The sequence below is a fragment of the Elephas maximus genome, chromosome 18 (genome assembly GCF_024166365.1).
Source record: "Elephas maximus indicus isolate mEleMax1 chromosome 18, mEleMax1 primary haplotype, whole genome shotgun sequence".
Taxonomy (NCBI): Eukaryota; Metazoa; Chordata; class Mammalia; order Proboscidea; family Elephantidae; genus Elephas; species Elephas maximus.
In genome coordinates this window covers 63170219-63185925 of record NC_064836.1, presented here as the reverse complement: position 1 = coordinate 63185925, position 15707 = coordinate 63170219, and the positions used below count along the sequence as shown (strand labels likewise).

At 35.7% G+C, this 15707-nt stretch overlaps 2 protein-coding genes across 4 annotated transcripts in view; both read right to left on the bottom strand.

The window, feature by feature from the left end:
- The window catches only part of NSUN3 (NOP2/Sun RNA methyltransferase 3), an 85387-nt gene extending 82932 nt beyond the window's left edge, over positions 1-2455 (bottom strand). For both annotated transcript variants that reach the window (XM_049857989.1, XM_049857990.1), the window contains exons 1-2: positions 2331-2455; positions 1364-1473 (exon numbers count right to left, since the gene is read on the bottom strand). In XM_049857989.1, coding sequence (XP_049713946.1) covers positions 1364-1473; positions 2331-2345 — 125 coding nt within the window. In that variant the 5' untranslated portion in view covers positions 2346-2455. The remainder of the gene's footprint in view (positions 1-1363; positions 1474-2330) is intronic.
- A 4998-nt stretch (positions 2456-7453) lies between these two features.
- ARL13B (ADP ribosylation factor like GTPase 13B) overlaps positions 7454-15707 on the bottom strand; it is a 90615-nt gene continuing 82361 nt past the window's right edge. The window contains exons 8-10 of one of the 2 annotated variants that reach the window (XM_049857821.1): positions 15533-15649; positions 14493-14561; positions 7454-9552 (exon numbers count right to left, since the gene is read on the bottom strand). In XM_049857821.1, the coding sequence (XP_049713778.1) occupies positions 9476-9552; positions 14493-14561; positions 15533-15649 (263 nt within the window). In that variant the 3' untranslated portion in view covers positions 7454-9475. The remainder of the gene's footprint in view (positions 9553-14492; positions 14562-15532; positions 15650-15707) is intronic. The other variant, XM_049857820.1, reaches the window with a different exon arrangement.

Sequence of the window (15707 nt, the reverse complement as noted above, 5' to 3'; positions counted from 1 at the left end):
CTTATTATCTTCATTAGGCAACACTTAATCACTGTTCAAAAAAAATGTTTAAAGGTGTCCTCTGTAAAGGAGAAATGTTTATTGGGCTGTGCCAAGAGAAGACAAATGACAATTGTCCAAGAAATTGCTATCTGGACTCAGTTATACGTACTGTCTGTAGTCATGTAACTTTTTTTTTTCTCCTGTGCAAAATGTACTGGGCTTTTACTCATAACTTTATGAACAGTGCAGTTTTCCCCCAGCCTAGAATGCCTGGTTCCTTTTGCCAAGGTAACTCTTATTAGTTACTGAGACCTGGTATCTTCTCAGGTCTTTTCTGGCACTGTCACTTTGTTAGCTAAGAGAAGGTACCCCTTATACCATCCTGTGTCTTCTTCGATTACAATACTCACCGAATTAGCGGTTTACTTAGATGTAACCATACCCCGTACCCCTACACAGACACACACAGGAACACCAGACTGCCAACAAACTGGACATGGGGACTGTCTTGCTTTTGGTATTCCACAGGGCATGGTTCTTATCAGACACTCAATGTAATAAACCCACACAGTGACACTAAGATCATGGCAAAACTCACCAAACATACAAATTAAATTTCTTTCACCTACTACTTCTAGGCATTAAGTTTCTTTCTCTCTTTCCTCTGATACATTTACGAATTGGTGTATGGTTCAAAATACAATCAGCTATAAACAAAACAGGGAAGAAATATCATTATCAAATAAGTACGACTTTAAGTACCTGTGTGGTGCAAACAGTTTGCTCACAGCTACTAACCGAAAGGTCTGGGGTTTGAGTCCACCCAGTGGAACTGTGGAAAAGTAGCTTGGTGATCTGCTTCCATAAGTCTGCAGCCATTGAAAACCCTATAGAGCACAGTTCTGCTCTGAAGCACGTAGGGTTGCCATGAGTCAGAATCAACTCGGAGGCTTTTTTTTTTTTTTTTTAAAGATAAGATAAAGCAGTATTGGCATTAAAGAGATATATTGTATTATATTCTGAATTTCGGAAACCAGTCAAGTATCACCAAAAGCTTTCATTCAGGTTTTTGTTTCAGTATACTGGATTTGCCAAATTGGTGGACCTTATTGTTGCAAGAAGGAGCAAAGCAATTGCATGAGGCAAGGACAGAGTAATTTCTGTTTACTATCACTAGAAAGTTTTCCTTCTCCCCTTTCCATGTTCCTGTGATTCAATTTATATCCTCTTATTTCTTTCTTTCTAAAGCCTCCGGAGCAAAGGGAAGCCAGGCTTAGATTCCCTTGCCTTTTATACTCACCACAGCCCTTTCCCCCACAAAAGGTATATTACACACTTTACTTCATCTGTCACAAAACACCAAGAGATGAATTATACTAACCTTGTTGTACTCCAAGCATCTCCAAGTTCTTTGGAATACTGTTTTTCAAAATGATCCAACACAACTTTGCAAATCTGTTTTGCAAGCTTCCCCTCTGAGTTTGCTTTCAGCTATGATGATAAGAAAAAGTTGCTGACACACATTGCTATTATTACGAATTTATTGAATTTCAACATAAGCACTCTTTTTTTTTTTTTTTTTAAGTCGAGGGCACTCGGTTCAATACTTATTAGTTCTTGCAAAGGGAGCAATACATCACAAAAAACAAAACTGTACTACCATACTCTGAAGACTTAGGAAAAATGAGTTTCTCCCAATAATCGTTGCTCAAACGCGAAGAAAACTTAAAGCAGAATCTAGTAGTGTTAAGGAAGCTGTGTTGAAAGCAACAAAACTACTTTTTAAAAGCTTCTCTAGATGTTAACATTAGGAAGAACTGAGTGAAGGGCATACAGGTACTCTGTTCTATCTTGACTACTCTTCTATAAATCTAAAATTATTCCAGAATAATGAATTAAAAAAAAAAAAAAAGGCCACTCTGGTTTCCTCCGAAAACCTTGCAAACCAGCTTTCCGTATTCAACCAAGACAAGTCTGAGGGCCCGTCATGTAACAAACACTGTTCTAAGCTACAAGGCTGCAGCATGGACGGAGACGTCCCGGCCCTCGCGGAGCTATAATTTGTGTGAAGGTGAAGGAAGTAGGTATTAGAAGTCTGAGTGCTGGACTGCGGGGACAGGTTATCAGGGGCAGAGGTGATTTGGAGCGTACCAGAGGGAGCACTGGTGAGCACGCGTCAGCGCCCTCAGCCTTATTCTAGGGCTCAGGGCTGAAAGTCAACGAAACTCGGAGATCGCGAAGGGGCAGCCAAGGCTGAATCCCCCATCCCTCGCCCCTCCCTCGCCCCCTCGGCCGCGCAGATAAAGGTCTGGTTCAGTCAGAGGCCCCGGCCGGGACCCAGCCCTCACCCGGGTCAGCATCATCCCACCAGAAGCTGCCAGACAAGGGGTCTACCGCAGCCAGCACCTAAGAACCCTCCGGGAGGAAAACAGTACACTGGGACTTCCGGAACGCATTCCCAAACCGGCCCCTTTCCGGCTCAACTTCTCGCGTGATATTGCCTTGCCTGCGTTCCTGAAATCTCACCAAAGAGCCTAGATCTCGCGAGAGGCTTACGCGCGTTCCTTCCGCGGGTGGTTGGTGGAGGCGAGTGTATCCAGGGGCGAGAGGCAGCGGGAGAGGTCTCCGCCCAGTCCTGGAGGCGTGGCCGGGGCCGTGGGCGGAGTCTTGGGCAGGCTGGCCTTCGACGGTCGTTTTTAGCGCTCGTTTGTTGTTAATAACTGTGTGGGTGGGACTCAATAAAAGGATGAAGTCTTTGTCCTTGTTAGGCTTTGTTATATGATCATCAATTTTAAAATGTTCCTAGAAAAAGCCAAGCTAAGCTAATTACTGAATTTTGTCTACCAACTCCCTTGACCCGGCCGTTAGTCTAGATATTAAGAACTGAGACGAAGAAAGGAGACGATGAAACATTAAGGCGCGCGTTGTCCTGGAGATCCCACATGGGAATATATATATATGTATACTGTTTTTTTTGGTCTATATCTATATATACTGTATTGCATATTTTTATATATCTTTATTTTTATATGTATATATAAACCCAGTGTTTGAACTGCGGACCTTTTGGTTAGCAGCCGTGGCACTTAACCACTATGGCACCAGGGTTTCCATATACATATATATTGATAAAAAAAAAATATATTAATAGGAGGGGTTAAGTGATTAATGTGCTTGAAATGTATATAAAACATTTAGTAATGGCAAACAGTAAACGCTTAAATGTAGGCTGCTGCTTGTGAATTATTTTCTCTGTCATGATCGTGATTATCATGATGACGCTGTGATACCAAAAGCCTGAAGACCAAAACGAACCTTCCACAATAGTTCCCACCCACCTTTATAAGGAGCACTTTAACTGGTTCTCAGGAAGGTGGGGATTACACCCAATGTAACAGGAAAGACACTATTTGCTCTTTCACTGTTACTGTTTAATGACTCTCTTATAGCAATCAAATTATATCAGGAGAAAATCCGTGCTTCATATGTTCTCTGATATTTAATAAGCATCATTTTAATGCTCAGTATAGCTGTGTGCAATAGGTACAGGTCTTCTACTCACCTAAAAAAATCAAGGTTATTACACTAATGCGATTTGAAGCTTAATACATTTATTTAAACAATTTCCCTGTGGTGGTGGTGAAGTGCCCTGGAATCAATTCCCACTCATGGTGAATCCATGTGACAGAGTAGAACTGTTCCATAGGGTTTCCTAGGCTCTAATCTTTATGACAGATAGCCAGATCTTTCTTTGGCTCTGCTGGGTGGGTTCTAACTGCCAACTTTTGGGTTAGTAATCTATAAGAATTTTTGTCATGCTTGCAAAAAGGTCATATTCTATTATATTGTTTTGTGATTCTCTTAGCATATTTCTATTTTCTGATTTTAAATAAACTCATGTTTATTGTATAAAACCTAGGAAATAAAACATGAGACTGAAAATTAGGAATAATGCCACTAAATAAAAATAATCACTAACATTTTGGCATATTTCTCTAATCTTGCGCAACGTATTTTTTAGAGTTGATGAAACGGTATGTGTAAAGTTATATTCTTTTCCCTTTTTAATGAACATTTTCCATTTGTTACAGGTGCCCTGGTGGCACAGTGGTTAAAGTCTTCAGCCGCTAACCCAAAGGTCAGCCGTTAGAACCTACCAGTTGCCTCAAGGGTTCTGGGGTCCCATTTATTAGAAAAATTCACCTTACATATTATCAGTTGCATGGTATTTGATAATATGGAGGTATATTTATTTAGCTATTCCCTTACTATTGATAAACATTTTTGCTTATGTATCTCACTGTCATAATTTCTGATTCTGTCCTTAGTTTGCATAAACCCAAAACCCAGTGCCGTAGAGGCGATTCCGACTCATAGTGACCCTACAAGGACAGAGTAGAACTTCCCCATAGAGTTTCTGAGGAGCGCCTGGCAGATTCGAACTGCTGACCCTTTGGTTAGCAGCCGTAGCACTTAACCACTATGCCACAAATTTATTAGCTATTATATAAGTTACTTATGTCCATTTATCTATAGATGTCTTAGTGCTATTTTTGCTTATAGAGATGTTAACTATGTTGTATTTTAATCACTTTCTCAATTTTTCTTATAATCATTTGTCTTTTAATGTGAAAATATTTTAAAGTTTTATGCAATCAGTTGTTTTTGTTTATAATTGATTTCATTCCTTTCAAGTTAGAAATTTCCATACAAGGGATCCACTTCTGCCCCCCACTCCTTCTTAAGTTTGATCTTTTATATTTAACTTCATAATCTTATCTATAATTAATATTTGTATATCATGAGAATGTCAATAGATTTCCCCCATCCCACCCTGAATAGCTACTGAAGAATAAACAAAGCTTCACACTGAACTGGACTCTTAGCAGACTCATTTTAAATCACTGCAGAAGGGAGATAATTTGAGTGTCACACATACTAAAAAAAGTTTTTTCTTTTTATTATTTTTTATAGCATTAGAGAATGAAGAAGCTTAAGGATTTAGCTCTAGGCAGGAAAATAATTTTTACATACTTAGTCAATTTCATTGTGAAATCAATTGATCTGAGAGGTGTTTCAGACTAAATACATCTTATCGCCTGTACTACATGTTTTTGAGTTTTCTGTTTATGAAAAACGTGTTCCACAACCCTCCATGTTCATAGAGAGGCTCATGTTGTAGCAGGGTAAAGGCTTTGTAGTGAAACAATCTGACATCAAAAGATAGTTCTTTAAAGCAGACGGCAGAAAAACACAATAGAGAAACCTATTACCGGTGTCGGAGAATGCTCCCTCATTACGGGCAGTCTTAGACTTTCACCTCAGGTGAGTAGGTAACTGAGCCTCTTGTTTTATTAGTTTACTGCTCCACAGTGGCTTGTACAAACTCCAGAAGACATTCCTTTGGCATTGGGAAGTAAATATAATTTCTATTTCTATTTAATCTAATCTTTTAAAATTTCTTCCTTTAGGAGTATATTTAAAATATACATCCAAAAAAAACCCAAACCCATTGCTGTCGAGTCGATTCTGACTCATAGCGACCCTATAGGACAGAGTAGAACTGCCCCATAGGGTTTCCAAGGAGCGCCTGGTGGATTCGAACTCCTGACCTTTTGGTTAGCAGCCATAGCTCTTAACCACTGTGCCACCAGGGTTTCCAAAATATGTCAGTATAATAGAATATATGTATGTATATATATGGCAAAAACTCTGAGAACTGAAACTCATTAAGAGTGCCTTGTTTTCCACACCTCCCAAGTTTTTCACCTTTGACAGTGTGCAGTCTTAGCAGTTTTCTATCGCTATTAGTGGAAAATATTTTCCTTCCCTGACAGGTTTTTGCCTTACACAGGTTCCAGCCTTTACAGGTTTTACTGTATGTGTGTGTGTTTGAAGACCATTGATTCACTTACCTAGCTCATACGTTCTCTTTCCTCACACAGTGCACAAAAGGAATTTACAGCACAGGCCCTAAACAAGAAAATGATTTCCTTTTGGTTTTAATTATAAGCAGATCCCCTTTATTAAATTCATTTCTGATTTCCTATATTTTCCACAAAGCTGAATGATTATTGATATTTTGATAAGCTATGTTGTTGTTAGCTGCCATCACGAGGACCCCAACCATGGTGATCCTATGCACAATGGAATCGGATTGTTGTGATTCATAGGATTTTCACTGGCTGACTTCTGGATTAGATCTCCAGGCCTTTCTTTCTAGTTTCTTTTACTCTGGAAGCTCCTGGAGCCTGCTCAGCATCACAGCAACAGGTGAGCCTCCACTGACAGATGAGTGGTGGCTGTGCTTGAGGTGCACTGGCCAGGAATCAAACCCAGGTCTCCCACCTGGAAGGTGAGAGTTCCACTACTAAACAACCAGTGCCCTCTTGATAACCTATACCAAACTTTAATGTAGGTTTTGAAATATCTAAATTTGTTCTTTGGATCAGCTGGAGTATATTTCTCAACAATCTAGTTAGTATTAACAGAATCTTGGTTGCAAAGCAAACTCCACTTAAAGAGAAAAATTTAGGTGTTAAAGCCAAAGATGATAAAGTTTAGGAACTATGGCTTTATTTGCATAAGCAGTTCCATTTTTGAAAAGCTGTTGCCCTTGGAAGCATTAGATTTTTTTTAATGGGGAATGGGAGAAATTGAATAATGCAAATAGCATAGCATATAAAACTGAGTATCAAGTATATATATATATACACACACACATATATACATACATACACACACATATCGTCACAGTAAGAGAACACTTCAAAGGACCAGCTACAAATATAATTGCAAATTCTATAGTTGTACTTCTCCAGGCTGTTCACACAAGGTTTTACATATTAAGTGAATTTTATCATTTGGCATTTAACAGAACATTTAATTTTAAACCTACGCAAAACATGGCAAACAATTTGTAAAAAATTGCAAACTTGCTTCCCCCCACTATAAAAGTAAAACTAAATTCCAAAAATAGTTTGAAAAATTAAGAAAAAGCAGCAACTCCAAAAAAATTACTGTTAGCATGTTACAGTACTTCCTTCTAGTATTGTTCCTCTGCACAATTTTATACTTGAAATGAATTACATACAAAATGTGAGTGTGCGCATGCGTGTGTGTGTGTGTATACGTCTTACACTTAAGGGCATATAAAATTACTTTTAAATAATTAAAAATACTTTAACTTAAAAGACAGACATTGGATGATCCAGAATAAGGCGATATGATGCTATTTTGACTGCCTTCAAAATGACAACATTCTTTCCCACATATATATAAAAACTTGCCCAGAGGAAAAAAGTCTGTCATATAAGATAACAGAAAATGGTCTATTTTAATCTACTAACTTAAAATGTCTTTCAATAATCATATTCCAAAATTCTTACTTACTGCACTATCCAAAAGAAAACATTTTAATTCATTAAATGAAAAAGAGAAATAGCATACTGGTATAAATTATTTTTATTGTGTAAAAATGTTATAATTCATGATCATTAAGAATAAACCTGCAGCATATAACAAAAAAGGCATTTGATTATTAAAATCCACCTGGATTTACAAAAGAGCTTTTAAAGTATTTTTAGAAGGCTTTAAGGATACAAATTAATTTTATGAGATACTTTATAGAAAACATTTATTCCATTTTGTCACATATATAATTTCAAAATCATTGTTATTTGTATTAAATGGACTTGTAGCAATTACCGTATATCAGAACATTAGTAGGAAACAAAATTTTTTTTTAAATCACACTTACTCTCAAACTAGATGAATATAAAAAGATGGCAAAAGTATGAGTTTAGTTAAAAAAGTGAATAAATAAATGTAAATGTTACAAAGGAATCAAAAGATATACAAATAATTTTTTTCTCCAAAATCCATTTCAAAATGTAATTCCTGTCTTGCCGTGTTACTTTTCCTCACATTTCAGCCATCTATCAAATTTTTTTTTTATCAAATTTAGATTGCTACGGATTTTTTATCTGAAGTAGAATGCTTTTTTCCCTCACTTGGTGAGCTAAGTAGGCTGAGTGTACAACAAAACTACAAGAAACTGTGTATAATGCTGACTAGCGTTATAAGTGACCTGATTAATAAAAATTTAGTGAGTTTTAAAAATGTGAATAAAATGTGATGTTATTAAGTAGTCATATGACACTGCTTTAGAAGTACTTACTAATGCTATCATCAGATACCAGTACATGTCGGTCGTTAGCATAAGTTACCAAGCCGACCAGTTTTAACGAGGTAATATAAAAATCATTCTCTTCATAGTAATTTCAGCTTGACAAAAAGTATGCATTTAGTTAAAGGCAATGTTATACATCTATTACTCAAGAAAAAAAAATACATATACATAAATTTGTCTGTATGCCAGACAGAGAATCCTATGGATGCCATTCTTAAGTGCAAGTGCTATTATTTTAAATTAAGAAATTATTTTGGAATTATTTCTTTATAAAAGTAATTTTTGAATATTTTTATTCTTATTGCTTCAGTACCCAAGCTACTTCCTGGTTGTAAAACTTAAGACAGAATTGGAGTGACCTAAGAGTTTCTATAGCTTCTGACAGAACAAGGTGGTGACGAGGAGCGCCTTGATCTCTGAATTTAAAATAGGTATTTACTGCAATTTTTAGTACTATTTCATATAATATTTTTATTCATTTAAAAAACATTTAGGTCAAAAAGGTATTTCAAATCTCTTTCGTTTATTAAAATAAGAAAACAGTTTAACAACAACAAAAATAAAATTGAACTCTATCCTTGGGTAGTGCTTTCAAATAACATAATTTGGTAGAATAAAGTTCATAAAATCTATTTAAAAAAGCTAATATTTTAAAATTAGGTCAAATTAGGATGCATACTTCAAGAATACTACAAGGCGTAAATATATCCTGTTCATATAGTTAACAGCTGTCAAGTAAATCAATTCTATTTTCCAGACACAATTTTAAAAAAAAGCATCTATAGGAAAGTACACAATCAATATTACAGTAATTAAAACTTTTAAATACAAGTTTTAGAAAAATATAAAAATAGTTAAAAAATTTAGGTTATAAATTCCCAAGAGCTTCCTCTACATGCACATGAAACTTACCAAAAATAGTCTAACAGACAGAAACAGAGGCTATTAAATAGTGAAGAAAGCAGGGAGTCCATTAGCTCTTTTTCTGAAGAGGTTTTCCTTCAGGAATACGCCCAGGGGCGGGGACGCGTAAACCAGAGAGTCAACACTACATCTTGCCAACTTTCCAGGTGCTCATCCCTCACACTGTTCATTTTACCTCCTTTCTTTTTTAACCATGAAGAACACGATGAGTAATTATTAGATCATTTAGGGCGGTGGCCGGTAATCTTAATCTCCCCGCTAAAATCGCTGTGGTTATTTTGCCAGTTATCAATGCTCAGGGTTATTCTTCTTTGAGGAAGAAGAATGCCCTCCACCTCATCTTGCCGATATAAAGAACGCTCATCCACGTGGACTTGGTTATGAGATCACGTCATGGGCATCGCTGTTGGGTTTCTGTCGTACAACCAGAGGAGGCAGTGGCTTCCCATAGAAATCTATAAAGAAGGGAAATCAGGAGGCAAAACAGTTACGACAAATCCAGGTTTTTGACACAACTCATTTTTTTCCAGTCAACACCTTTAAAAAATTAAGACACTATGCCTTGGCAGGTGAGGCGATAGGTAGAAAGAAAAGGAAAAAAAGTAAGAATAGAAAATATGAATAAATTCAAAACACTACCTAATTCTAGATTAGAAATTAATCTCTACACACTTAATAAAAAGCTGCACCAAATGGATATATTTATTGTTAAATAATTTTTGTTTTCCCATTACACATTCCCATTAGGACAGAACAAATAACAAACACTCAAAATTCACAGAACCTGTTCTAAAAGCCCTGGTAAGTCAGCATCTGTACAGACCATGTTCTTATCCAGGGCCTGTTACCCTCTAGATACTTTGGGAGAAGCATAAATGAATTATTCCAGTGTGCTTGTCATCAGGAATATTTTACAAAGATGCTTCAGTATAGTTTGGTGATTTGCGGCATATTCAATACTAAAAACAAAGTTTTATTTTGTACTACATGATAAATTCTTATTTCTTAATTATCATACATTGGCTTATAAATGTAATGGCCTATGTTAGCTTGTAATAAGTAATTACTTTCTGGACTACATATTACCTTAAATTTATTCTAGAAGCAAAGATGTTTAGGATCACTTGAAATAAATATGGAGTCCTGATGGCACAGTGGTTAAGAGCTTGCTGCTAACCAAAAGGCCAATAGTTCAAATCCACCAGCCACTCCTTGGAAAACCTATGGAGCAGTTCTATTCTGTCCTATAGGGTGACCGTAAGTCAGAATCGACTGGACGGCAATGGGTTTGGTTTTTTTGTTTTTATGCACAAAATAGGGATAGCATCGCCCATTCTTACAAGATTATTGGGAGAATTAAAATGAAATAATGTACACAGTGCTTAGCTATGTTCCAGGCACATGGTATATGCTGTTATTGTTATATTTAAAATAATTATTTTGATAAATTTGAAGTATACTTTTTCTAATTTCTTAAATTCAAAATTAATGAGAATTTTAATACATAATATAATTCACAATTAAACCACAGGTGAATATAATTTTTTCTGTTACATTTTACTTCTAGAATTTAAAAATATCCTCCTAAAAGATAAATCAATACACTTGGCAATAAGTGTCTTTTGTCCCTGCTTCAGAATTAGTTTATTTCTGTAGATTTTGTATTATTTGCCAGAAAACTAAATCATTCTACACAAAGTTTCTCACTGCCATAATTGTAGTGCATGTAAATCAATCTTAGCACCAAACTGAAATGACCAACTTAATTGCCAACACACATTTCAATAAAGGGCCTCAAGCTATTTTAACATGAAAAATTGAAGAGCAGTAAAACTACACACAAAATCTTATCTTCCTTCATAACAAGACTTGAAAATATTCTTTAGTTTGGTATTATGACTAACAGAATCTTTGTTTCTCATAATGTGTAATACCGGTTACCATCTAGTCAATTCTAACTCATAATGGCCGTATAGGACAGAGTAGAACTGCCCCACAGGTTTTCCAAGGCTGTAGTCTATACAGAAGCAGACTGCCTCATCTTTCTCCCACGAAGTGGCTAGTGCATTGGAACAGCCAACCTTTCAGTTAGCAGCTGAGCACTTTAACCACTGTGCCACCAGGGCTCCTTATAATGTAAATACATAATACATAACATGTTGATAAAGACTGAGAGTGTTAAAGTGAATATGGATTCTTCAGTCTGTTCTCTGAATGCACCCGTCTTACCCGTTACACTGAGAAAGTTTTGCAGGCGATAAAAACAATCAGAAAAGTGGAATAAGATTGCTATCAAGGCAAAATGCCTATAACCAAAGAACACGTAACAATCTACCTTAAACATTTCCAATCTGACTACAGCAAATTATTTTTCATTTCAGTAAATTTTAAGTGCGAAAATAATTACAGTCAATTTGTAATTATCTAGTTCATCATGTATCTGTTGTCTACTAACCAGCAACCTTTTGTCAAGAGGCTGATGTTTTAAAGGCAAAAAAAAATATGGATAAATTTAGGGAAAAGAAGAGGATGAGATTACGTAATTGTCACCTATCAGCATCTCTGATGAAGATCTCATGGAAACACTAAAAATCATTTACCGCAACCTTTTCGTATTAAAAAATAACAACAATTTATCACACCTGCTTTCTTCTCCATTAATGAAAGCAGAATTGACTACACATTTTTAGAAACACAGATTAAATATACTTTAATTATTAGAATCCATGGGAAAAAAAATAAAGATATTTCAAGCTTGTGCACTTATACTGTTTTCTTCTCTGCCTTGGGACGATAAAATTTATTGCTATACAATGGAATACTGGATATGGACTTAAATGGAAGTAATTGATTATAACTATTCTCCAGGAGTCCTAATTTCAAAAACAAACACAGGAAAGCAAACAACAAAATAACCCAAAATCTTCTCAGCCAATTTTCAACCTCTTTTCCACTTGCCCCTTACCTATAAGGCATTCCTGGATGCTACCATCCGCTCTTTTCTTCACATTCTGCATTCTTTCCCTTAGAAACGGCAAACTGTCACTCCCTCAACTCCTACACACCCTCACAGCTGCCCACCGGAGCCTTTTTTTTCCTCCTGAGCTCCAGATTCTTACTTGTACCAGTCTATACACATTTCCAAACAGGTAAGCCTACACGCACCAGTATATGTCTCTCCAAAACATGTTTCCTTCCTCTTCATGTATTTTCCGTCTTAGAGACAGCACCAACCATCCAGTCCTTTAAGCCAAATTAGCCTTTACTCCTCTCTCCCTCAACCCACACATCCCTTCATAAATTTTACTTACTGTAATTGTTAAAATATTCCGAGTACATTTTTTACTCTCCATTCTCATTTCCATTCCTCACACCTCACTTTGACTACTACAACAGCCACAAAACCAGGATCCTTCCCTACTTCAGGGGTAGCCACCATCCAGTCTGTACTTTACATCATGACCACAGTTATTTTCCTAAGTAACTAGTCAAATAACACTACATCCCTGCTAAAAATGAAGAGTATGTCTTAAAATATTATAGCAAGTCCAGGCATCTTAACATATATGCCAGGCCCTTCACAATCTGGCCCTAAGCCACAATTCCAGTTTCAATGTTCTCTATAACTCTGAAGTTCCTCTTCCTTATCCTGGCTTCCCACACGAACTAAGGTCTAGTCATGAATAAATTCATGTTATTCTCCAAATAAGAAATGTCCTTCCATACCTCTCTACCTTTGAACAGCCTGTTTCTTCCACCTACTGACTATTCTCATTCTTCCAAGACCCATTTCTACTGCACTTTCCCTTATCCCCATGTGGTCTGTGCACAGTACTCCAATTCTACACTACAGAACGTGGTACTGTATATTGTGAATTGTCATATATACTGTAGTCAGCTGAACTAGTGTTTTCTCTATTAGACTAGGATCTCCGCAAAGACAGAATGCATGTCTTACTCAATTTGGTATCACCAATGTTTCAGCTACTGCCTCATACAAAATACTTGCTTGCTGAACAGTGAATTCAGTAAGAGAAAGAAAGGTATACACATATGCACATATTAACATTACCTAATTTGTTATAAAGCAGTAAATATTTAAACTGAAACAGTATTGTGACAAATGCAAGTGTCCTCAGAGTGGTATAAAACAAAAACTGTTCTCTACTATAACCCAAAAAAAACCCAGTGCTGTCGAGTCGATTCCGACTCATAGCGACCCTATAGGACAGAGTAGAACTATCCCACAGAGTTTCCAAGGAGCACCTGGCGGATTCAAACTGCCGACCCTTTGGTTAGCAGCCGTAGCACTTAACCGTTTAACCACTACGCCACCAGGGTTTCCGTTCTCTACTACAGTCAATAAAAACATCGTGAAGAAAAGACAGTAAATAAAACAAAAATGTATGTCTTCACTGGAAATACCATTTCAGAAATCCTGACATGGTCTAAGGAAAAACTTATCTGTCTTTAGAAATGAAAAAAAAAAATCCTTCATTTTCACTAATGATTACGAAGATATATTTTATCACTTATTGAAAAAGAAAGCAAATAGCACATTTACGTACCCCCTGAATAAAAAAAAATGTTTTATACGGTTTAATACAACTTATAATCTAAAGATTAAACCTCTGACTTTTTAATCTATTAAGTGATCTCCTTAGGAAACAAGTTCTAGATTAGGTAAACACAGAGCCCTGAAATAAGGAACTGGACTTTCTTGATGAATAAGTTTATTGAGCTATATCTACATATAATTATACATACTAGCTGGACTATGGCTAATGTTATGTTCATTTAAAGAATATTGTTATCTTGAGTGAATTAAGTCTTTAGTAACTTCTTTTTCTAGTCAGTATTCTTATTTGGTTTACTGATTTGATCTCTAATTCTACAAATTCTGTTTACTTCATTTTAATATTCAGTATCTAAGTATCTTATGAATCAGAATGAATTCTGACTCAATAGGTTTGGTTTGGTTTTGGTATCTGAGTATCTCACTAGGAGCAGAGAAAAAATAATTATGTGGTATGATCATTGCATCTATTGAGAATATGTAGGACGCTGTAGTTTTTCAACACTATAATTATAATGTCTCTAATTTAAATTGCTGAAAACCTTTTCATAATTATCTACATAAATATTAATAAACAGAAGCTATGATTATTTTTACTTTTGTATTTTAAGATAAATACCAGATCAAATTGTATGGACACAAAATGCACTTAAGAATAAAAAATTAAGTGAAATGAAAAAAAAAAAAAATTAAGCCATGAAAAAGGATTTGTGAATTGGAAAGGTTTCCAAAAATAAAATACGAGTGAAAGTTATGAGGTCAGAAAAGTAGATGTAAAGATGTACAGGTGATATCTGAAAACCAATGCCTTTACATTACCATTATGACGTGTTTCACCAAGAGGCTCAAGTTTTGGAAATCTAGTGACTTTGGGGGTGCCCCAGCCAACTAGAAAAAACAGAACAAAACATTTAAAAACATGTTAAACAATGTGTCTTTATGTCTACTGAGAGGCTCCCTCCCTTGATAGGAAGTATATATAGCATTTGATGTCAATTGAAATATATGCAATGACACAGTTCTGGAGAGCCATAAACTCATTATAAATGTCTTGTATTTAAAAATATAACTGTAGGCTGCTAACATCAGCTTTAAGTTTTTATTCACATTTAACTAAAAAAAAAAAAAAAACAGTCTTCACGTTAGGTTACCGTTCTAACCCCTGGTAGAGACTAAAAGAAATCATTTATTATCAAATGGAATACTGTAAATGAGTCCTGAAAAATTCTCAAAGAAGATTTCACCATCTTAAGCCATCAATGAAGGGCAACAATGGCATTATAAATACATTCAATCACCAGATAATACCAAGCACCAATAGAACATGAAGTACTAGGCTTTGTGTTGAAAAGAAGAACTCACGATTACTATGCAGTTAAAATGTTCCAGTTCTTTACAGGCATTAATCTATTTAATCCTCATACCAATTTACAGACTGAGTATGTATGTTGGAAATATAATGGAAAAATTCACACACCTTGGTTTCAAACGTTAACTTTTATGATGAAAGGTCCATCGATCCATCAAATCTAATGTTTTTTTTGGCAATCTGGGTACTGATCTTTCAAATATAGCTTGAACACATTCTAGGAAGTGCTTAGGTAAAGTTTTCTTAGTTTTTACTTAATTTTTGCTTTTATGAAACTTTTTTTCCAATTAAAAAAAGCAATAGATAACATATGTTGATAAATTTTGGACAAAGTAGACAGAGTGAAGAATTCTTGAAACGTATCTTTTTCAAAAATTCACAAAGAAAGAAGTATACTGAATAAATACTATGCAATTTTCCTTCTTTTCCTTTTTGTCTCCATTGTTTAAACCAGTATTTCCAAAGTCAGTATCACTGTTAATTTACTCACCAGGAGGAGGAGGGGGGGGTGGTGTTGCACTCTTAGGAGCAGTGTCATCTGTGTTAACGGGCTCTACCCGGTGACTCCTTTTTATTCTTAGTTTTTTAGTTTTCTTTTTACTGTTATCTACAAGAATATAAACATGGAACTTTATACCTTTGGGGAAGAGTAAATTTCTATGCTA